The sequence below is a fragment of the Elephantulus edwardii genome, unplaced genomic scaffold, assembly GCF_000299155.1.
Source record: "Elephantulus edwardii isolate Elephantulus edwardi_28Jun2011 unplaced genomic scaffold, EleEdw1.0 scaffold00064, whole genome shotgun sequence".
NCBI classification, from domain to species: Eukaryota; Metazoa; Chordata; class Mammalia; order Macroscelidea; family Macroscelididae; genus Elephantulus; species Elephantulus edwardii.
In genome coordinates, this window is record NW_006399814.1 from 11,903,905 (window position 1) to 11,913,285 (window position 9,381).

Here is a 9,381-nt window from a genome sequence, read left to right on the forward strand (position 1 = left end):
GACATCTTGCTTTGCTCTTGAATATTGTGTGGGATGGTTTGCTTTCTTCGAGACATTGGCATGTGCTCTTGAGATCAGATGGGTAGCTACCAAGCTTGTGCGTTTCTCTGACTTTATGACTTCAGAAAAATGTCAGTTCAGCGCCTGCTAGGGCAATCTCTTGTTGCTAAAACAGGTCAAGGTACAGCTGTCTAACCTTAATCAAGTTGCTTAGCCATTCAGTTTCTTCATCAGTACATATAACAGATCTTACATTACAAGAATCAAAATGTTTCAGAGATGAACAGAAGATGTGAAAGGGAAGCTCAAGAAGACAAAGCAAAATGTTATAGTGAAATGTGCAAAGAACTGGAATTAGAAAATAAAAAGGGAAGAACACGCTCCACATTTCTCAAGGTAAAAGAATTGGAAAAGAAATTCAAGCCTTAGGTTGCAATACTAAAGAATTCTATGGATAAAATCTTGAATGATGCAAGAAGTGCCAAAAGAAAACAGAAGGATACAACCACTTTAGAAGGCAGTTTGGCACTTCCTCAAAATGCTGGATGTAGAAATTCCACATGACTCAGCTATTTCACTGCTTGGAATACACCCTGAGGACTGAGACATAAACGGAGATTTGTACACCAATGTTTATGGCAGCATTAGTCACCATCACCAAAACATGGAAACAGTCCAAATGTCCAACCACAATCGAATGGATTGAGAAAGTGTGGTACATTCACAAAGAGGAATACTATGCAGCACTAAGGAACAATGATTTAGAAAAATACTACATAGCTTGAGAGGGACTACAGAGTATTATGCTGAGTGAACTAACTCAGTCCCATAAGGACAAATATTGTATGACACCATTATTATAGAATACGGGAAGCCAAATTTCATACTAAATATTTCTATTAAACAGAATGCTACTTCAGGTTATGAGGGAGGCTGGTATCAGCTGGAATTAATCCTGAAAATCTATGGCAATCCTTAAGCATTTATAGGATTCTTGCATTATATTTGCTAACCCCTCCCTCCTGAGTCAAGCAGAAGGTTTTCAATAGAACATGCTTAGCTTCACCTGCATTGGATTCTCTTTGTCATTTACTCCCTGGCAATTTTCAATAAAGACAGGGACGCTGGCATCGGCGCTTCAGTTCGCGTCAGTTGTGCGAGAACTGTTTACCTCCTGCTTTACCTCTGTTCTTCTCCTACATTCTTGGTGTTCTGTCTCATTATTAATACTTGTAAAAATACTTTACCCTTGGTATGGAACAATAGAAATAGATAACAAGTAAAACATGAGTAAGGATCTAAGAAGCGAAAGGTAGGAATAGAGAGATGAAGATGCGCAGGGGTGGAAATCACAGGGTTGTACAATTTGATGAAAGGAGGGAGGGCTGAGTAAAGAAAATGGAAAGATTCCGCGGGGATCTGGAAAGACAGGGCAATGGTGGGCATAGTTCAATATTGATGATTAATTTTATAAAATATCCTTAATCAGAATGATTGTATGACATACAACATGAATGAAAGATAGTGTGAAACACAATGTATAAAATCTTTGTTAAGTAAATCAATACAAAATAAAAATTTTTAAAAAAGAAAATAGAAGGAACACACATAATCACTCTACCAAAAAGAATGGGTCAACACCAAAACATTTCAGGTAACAGCATATGATCAAGAACCAATGATAATGATAGAAGAAATTCAAGTTGCTCTGAAGGCATTGGCAAAAATAAGAAGACCCCAGGAATTGATAGCATTCCAACCGACATATTTCAATAAATGTTTTCAATTAACTCTGTGACAAGAAGACCTAGTCAACTGACTGGAGAAGAGATCCATGTTTCTTCCTATTCTCAAGAAGAATGATGCGACAGAATGTGGGAATTATCGAACAACTTCATTAATATTATATACATTTTAAATCTTGCTGAAGATTATTCAAGAACAGTACATCAACTGGGAACTGCCAGAAATTCAAGCTAGATTCAGATGAGGCTGTAGCACAAGGGATATCACTGGTGATATCAGATGGATGTTGGCTGAAAGCAGAAAATATCAGAAAGATACTTACTTGTATCTTATTGATTATGCAAAGGCATTTGAATGTGTGGATCATAACAAACTATGCATAACATTGAGAAAAACAGGAATCTCAGAACATTCACTGTGCTAATGAGAAACCTATACATAGACCAAGATGTTGTCTGTGATGTTGTGGAAACACCCCATGGTTTAAAATCAGGAAAGATGTGTGCCAAGGTTGTATATTTTCTCTAGATCTATTTGATATGTAGGCTGAGCAAATCATTCAAGAAGCTAGACTATATAAGGAATGTGGCATCAGAACTGGAGGAAGATTCATTAACAACCTGCATTATACAGAGGACATAACCTTCCTTGCTAAAAGTGAGGAGGACTTGAAGTACTTGCTGTTGAGGAACACTTCAAGACTTAACTTTGAAGAAGATCAAAGACTACAGCCTTCAATATGGATTATATATCAACATCAGGAAAACAAAAAAACCTCACCGTGGACCTGCAAGCAACATTATGATAGATGGAGTAAAAATGAAAAGTTGTTAAGGATTTCATTTTACTTAAATACACAGTCAGCATACATGGGTGCAGCGGACAAGAAATCAAAAGATGTGCTGCATCCAAAAAATCTATCAAGGCCCTCTAAAGTTCTAAAGAGCAAAAATGTCAGTATAAAGTAAGGAGTGCCTGACCCAAGCCATGATCTTTTCAATTCTTCGTATGCATCTGAAAGTTGGACAAGGAATATGGATAAAAGGAGAATGGATGCTTTTGTACTGTGGTGGTGGAGAAGAATATAGAATATTCCTGGAATGCCAAAAAAACAAGCCAATATGTCCTAGAGAAAGTGCAAACAAGGGTGCTCCTTAGAGGCAAGGATGGTGAAACTTGATCTCAGATACTTCAGGCTTGTTGTCAGATAAGGCCAGTCTTTGGAAAAAGACATCATGCTGGGAAAGGTGGAGGGTCAGTGAAAGGGAGAAAGGCCTTCCACAAGATGGACTGACACAGGGACTGTAAAGATGGGCTCGAGTATATCAGAGATCATAAGGAGGCACTGGATAGCGCAAGGTTCAGATCTGTTGTTTCTAGGGTCATTATGAGTGGTAATAGACTCAGTGTGCCCCTAACAATGACAACAACAATAAAACAAGACTGTTGTGATAATATGCACACATAATACAACTTAGCACAGTGACTGGACACATAGTAAGTGAACAATAAATGTTAGCTCTCTTTGTTATTCTTTCTTCAGGAGCTTAAAATTGGTAAAAAGACACAAACATACACACATAAAGAAACTCAAAACTGAACACATCTAACACAATAATTTTAAGAGATACTCAAAGAATTTTATGAGAATCCTATAGTAACTTTCCTCCACTCCCAAAACACACATATATACACTAAAAACATTATAGCCAATGCACTCACAAGTAATGTTGTACTCATCTCTATTCACAGCATGCTATGACTATGACTAAGAACTACCTATATTAAATACACATCATCAACAGGGTCTACATCACAGTGAAATTAAAAGAGATGGATATTGTTGTCACTCTTAAAACAAACATATTACCATAAGCCTAGTATTTAAACTGATTTAAAGGGGTAAAAAAAGCCCCACATTTTAATTTATATTAATGTGCAAAAATTCTGAGAAAAAGAAACAAAAAATTTTGGCAAATAGCACCAATCTTACTATGACTAATTCAACACAAGGTTAATAAAGTGAATTGCAAAAATATCAAATTTCAAAACTTCTGTTCCACCAAACTAGTGAACTTCTAAAATATTATACACAAAAGCAGATAAGCTGCCCTCATGGGGAAACATGTTATCTTTTAAAAGTTACAATATAACAAGGAAAACTAGGTAGAGAAGAGAGGGTAAAGAGAAAAGAGAATATCCTTCACAGCCTTGTAAACAGTTCCACATACAAATATAAATAAATATATTAAATATTACAAAACAAAAGTTTCTAACTATTGGAAAATTGATTCAAGTAGCCAATTAAGTGGCTAACAGTAGGTGAGATGATTTGCTTTTAAGCCTTGTTACATGATAATCAGAAAAAAGTCTGAAGTTTAGGTAGCACTGCAACTTTACAATCAATCTTTGCAAAGGAAATAAATACACAAGTATGTGCAGAGACTTAGTAAAACTGTCTAGACAACTTCTAGATTGTAATACAATGTTAAGAAGCTATCAGATATGTTTGAGTGTATGGTAATGACAATAGTTAAAAGCAAACTATAGGAAAACTTAAAAGGTGAATATTAGCTCTAGTGGAATAGTGGATAGAGCATTGTGCTATCAAGACAAAGGTAGTCAGTTCAAATCCACCTGCTGCTCCTCCTATGCGATCTAGTCTCTGAAAACTCAGTGGGACAGTTAATTATGAGTTAGTTCCAACTCAATGGGAATGAGAGGGATTTAGGATTTAACACATATCTTAAGCTCCAAACATGCTATAACATGTAATTTAACCAAGTAAATCTAAAGCTTAAGTTTTCTATAGAATATTTAAGCTGAAAGGAAAGACTAAGTAAATATTACCATCTTGAATAAGTTATTCAAAACTAGAGTCATGTATTCTTGGCATCCCTTCCCTACCTTCTAAAGAAATATCCTCCCCTACAATTTTGTACCACATATTCTCTGAATTATCAATTGGTTTTGATGTGTGCCATCAAGTTGGAATCAACTTGGCCTTCTGTGGAGCAGCTGGTGGATTTGAATGGCATGCCTTTTGGTATTGCAGCACGGCTTTTTACCACTAGGCCAACAGAGAGCCATGACAATACCCATTTTGCTACATGTAATTCTATAAAAAATTAAGACAGTTTAGAAATGGTTATGTCTTGTCGATCCATAACTAACTTTTAGCTGACCCTCCAAGCAGGTTTTCAGAGGCCATAAATCATATGGCAGGAGATTGCTCATCTTTCTTCCTGAGACTGGCTGGGGGATTCAAACTTACTGCCTTTGGGTTGTCAGCGCCAACTCCTTACCACTCAGACACTTTAGAAATAGGACTTAGAAAAAGACTATCAAATTGTTGTTGTTGTTATGTGCCGTCAAGTCACTTGCGACTCATAGCGACCCTATGTACAACAGCCCTAAACTCTGCTCTGTCCTGTGCCAATCGCACTGCCTCTGACACTCCCATCCCAATTATCCCAGTCACTGAAATCAATCCACCTCATAGAGGGCATTTCCCTCCTGCGCCGTCCCTCCACCCTCCCAAGCATGATGTCCTTCTCCAAGGATCGGTGTCTCCTCACATGTCCAAAGTATGTTAGACGGAGCCTCAGAATCCTTGCCTCCAAGAAGCCACCCAGTTTAACACTTTCCATGACGAATCTGTTTGTGTTCCTAGCAGTCCATGGTATTCCAGCACCACAGCTCAAAGGCATCAATTCTCCTCCTATCCTCCTTCGTCATTGTCCAACTCTCTGATGCATAACAAGTGATCGTGAAGACCACGGCCTGTATCAAACGCACCTTAGTCTCCAGAGAGACACCATTGCTCCTCAGTACTTTGGAGAGGTCCCTAACAGCAGACTTTCCCATGGCAATGCGCCTTTTAATTTCCTGGCTACTGGTGCCAAGAGTGTTGACTGTGGAGCCAAGCAAACTAAAGCTGTGTACAATCTCAATCTCTTCACCATCCATCCTGATGCTGCCAATTGGTCCAGTAGTGAGAATCTTTGTCTTGACATTGAGCCTCAATCCATATTGTAGGCTGCAGTCCTTGACCCTCTGCAGCAGGTGCTTCAAGTCCTCTTCAGTTTCAGCAAGCAGGGTTGTGTCATCCGCATAACACAGATTGTTGATAAATCGTCCACCAATCTTGACCCCACATTTCTCCTCATAGAGCCCAGCCTCCCGGATAATTTTAAAAGAAATGTACTGGAGCTCTGGTGGCCTAGTGGCAAGAAGCTGTACTGCAATCCCAGAGGTAAGGGGTTCGAATCCACCAGATACTCTGCTTGAGAAAGAGGGGCAATCTTTTCCTGTACCAGTCAGATCTGATTCGGCGGTACACACACAAAAAAAACAATAAAAGAAAATAAAAAATAATTTTTAAAAAAAGTGCTTGCAGTTCTGTGGTTTCTGAATGGCACAAATGGTCAACTATTTTACCACTTGCCAAAAGGCTGATGTCTCAAACCTGTCCAGAGGCACCTTGGAAGACAGGTCTGGCTACCTGCTTCTAGAAGATCACAGTCTTGACAACACTATGAAATAGTTCTAACCAGGTCACCATGAATGGAAGTAGAACTGACAGCCACCAACAACTACAAAGACTTCCCTTCTTACCTCAGTTGCTATCACTCTGCATTGCAATTAGATACATATCTGAATCTCAAATTGACTCTGACAGGGATTGTTTTCTTATTCTCTTCTGTATGCCCCAAGCACCAGAAATGAGAAGACATATAACAATTATCTACTGGACAGAATCAACACAGTGACAGCCATTTCAATTAAGCAGATCAAAATTTCAAAATTATCAAAACTATACTTACATAAGGGAGCTCTGGTGACTTAGTGGTAAGGAGATGCACTGCCAACCCAAAGGCACATGGTAGCTATTAGTCAGTTCTGACTCAAAGGTACACAATAACAACATATTGGCATATCAATGTATATTTATAGGACTTATTAAAGTTCACATGTAATTATAATTTGTAGATTATAAGAAAACTTCATGACATGTTTTAATGGGTTTTTTTAACCTTAAAATGAATTTTTCAAAATTCAGATTTTTCAAAGTTCAACCTCAGTGTGTTACTAAATATCCTAGAATGTAGTTTACATAGCCTGCTACCACCAATCTAAGAACAACTGATTCAATTGATACTATTCCAGTGCCTATATTCCACTTATTCTTACTTCTGCCCACACCCTACCTACACCAAGACATTTTTTAAAGTCATTAAGAGCCTCCACTGTAAAGAAAACAGCGGTCTTCTCTAAAAACAATACAAATTACTAATTTTAATCACTGACTTTCCTCTTAACTTTACAACAATCTTAACACCTACAGTGAATTTAAGAGTTTTTATTTTAAAAGAATTTTAGTATTAGTTTATCAGTTTTATTTCTAAGTCTGGAGTTAAGTTGAAAAGTAGGTACACTGTTGGCATTTTCTTCCATTACAGCAAGTATAATAAGCGTAGCAAGTCACACTGTAGGACAATTTAGAGCAGCACGGAGTGGACAAAAGGAGAAAGACAGCAGTCCCCTCCAAGATTTACAGCCGTGGAACTCCAATGGAAGGTCGCTATGGGTTGGAATCGACTGGATGCCGGTGAGTTATAAGACTCACATCAGATGACAAACTGTGGTGCCACATGTACACTGTCCTCAGAGGTTCCGAGAGCTCGTTCCAACCCACTTCCCAAGTGATGTAATAGGCTTCTAGAAACTAAACAGAAGATCCTCCCCTCTACTGGGTTTCTCCAAAGCGTAAAAAAAACCCAAAAAACAAGTGGCCTAAATCCAGAAGCATTCGGGTGCACAACTGAAAGCCCAACTGTTGAAAACAGGAGGGGAGGCTAAGGAGCAAGTCTTAAAAGGGGTCTCTCAAAACAGTCTCACACTGACCTGACAACGTACACTTAACACGCCCCCCTTCACTGCTGGCCCAGTGGAAGCGAGAGGATTCAGACCACAAAACCCCCTCTAAGAGCCTGGGGTGAGGTGGCGCAGAGGGGAAAGGGATCAAAACAGACTCTGGGATTCCCGTAAATGAGTTTTAAGAGAAGAGCATGAGTGTGAGTTACCCACGTATACCCAGGGCACTGCATTCAACAATTGTTCACTGACTGAAGGAAGGAATGAATAAATCTCAGTCCCTGGGACGAGACTTGGGCTGCGAGCACACGTCTGCAGCGATCTCCACCTCCGAGCCGCCCTTCATCACCAGTTTTCCTGACCCGGCAGGCAGGTCGTTCTCTTCTGTAGCCTCAGGCGGCAGCAGAAACCAAAGGTCAGCTCAAGCCCAGGCCCAGGCGGAGGCCTCTCCAACCCAGCACCCCAGCAGCACTCACCATTGGTGTAGGGAGACCCCGAGGTCGAAGCGGCCCCGTTCTGGGCCTGGAGGCCGGTAATGGTACCACCAGGGGCCGGTATTCCCGGCTGGGACATGACGGCAGCGGTTATCGGGGTTGGAAGGGGATGGTGGGGGTCGGCGACCGGGAGCAGCGGATAAGTAAAAACGAATACAGAAAAGAGGGAAGGGGGGAAACAATTTAGGATTGAATACGAGGAAGTGAGAGGAAAGAGCGTCAAGCCCGAGGCATGGCGTCGTACTCTTCGCAGCCCTGCGGCAACCACTGCCCAGCTCGTAGCTAAGGCTTGCAAGTCGTGCTGTTAGGGCTGGGAACCGCGGGCCGAGGATCGCAGCCGAGCCGAAAAGGAAGGAGGCACGTCACGGCCGGAAGTGCCTGTCAGCCGCCGGTCACGCAGGCGCAGTCGGGACACGTGGCACTTCCGGTTTCGGCTCGCCTGAGTGATTGCTGGCACTGTAGTCTCTTGGCTGGGCTATCCAAAAGCCACCTGACAACTAGGGTGTCCTGGGCTGAAGGACCGTGACTGGCCTTGCCTGCCACGTCACTGGCTCCCACCGCTGGCCGGAAGCAGTGTGTGTCACCGTTACGGAAATCCCCGCCGTCATAAACGTCATCTCATGGGCCAGGCAAGGCTGGGAAGGCTGTAAGGAATCCAGTTTCTGTTTTCCTAGGACAGGACTGAAGGTTTCTCTCGTGGATTTTTCAGTAATTGCAATAGGCATTTGTCACCCTCTCGACATTCAAAATGATTATTAAACTTTTGGTCGCTGAGCCGATTTGGGTTTATCACTCTATTTTACTTTAACATGTTGTCGTATTCTAGGCGTAAATTTGCTTGGAAAAGTAGAGTCATCGAGAGAGAGGAATATACTCAACGAGATGGGTTGACATGGTGACTGCACTAGTGTTGAGCATGGCACAAAATGGGGCAGTTTCAGTCTGTTGTCTCAGTCACTTGACTCGTCAGTAAACAGCAACAGGTGTAAAGTGTAAGTGAATTGGGGGTTTTTAAGGGTGGTTGTACGTGTGATAAAAGTATAATCAAATCGAGGAGGAGACCTATGCTTTTTGGCTGGAGAAATTAATTTTTGGTTTGAAACTCAGTGATTGATTGCATAGTAACGCGAAAGTTTTTTTAACAACACATTGATCAGTGATTTGAATGGCAGCTTTATTCCTCCTAAGAGTTTACAGTTAGGTAAAGAACTCAAACTTCCTTATTGGGCAAATAAACTCTTTTGACTTTTGAGACCAGATATAG

At 40.7% G+C, this 9,381-nt stretch overlaps 1 protein-coding gene across 1 annotated transcript in view; it reads right to left on the minus strand.

Annotated features, from left to right (window-relative positions):
* SEC24A (SEC24 family member A) overlaps positions 1-8,196 on the minus strand; it is a 112,760-nt gene extending 104,564 nt beyond the window's left edge. The window contains exon 1 of the mRNA XM_006888060.1: positions 8,100-8,196. Coding sequence (XP_006888122.1) covers positions 8,100-8,196 — 97 coding nt within the window. The remainder of the gene's footprint in view (positions 1-8,099) is intronic.
* Between the last annotated feature and the right edge of the window lie 1,185 nt (positions 8,197-9,381).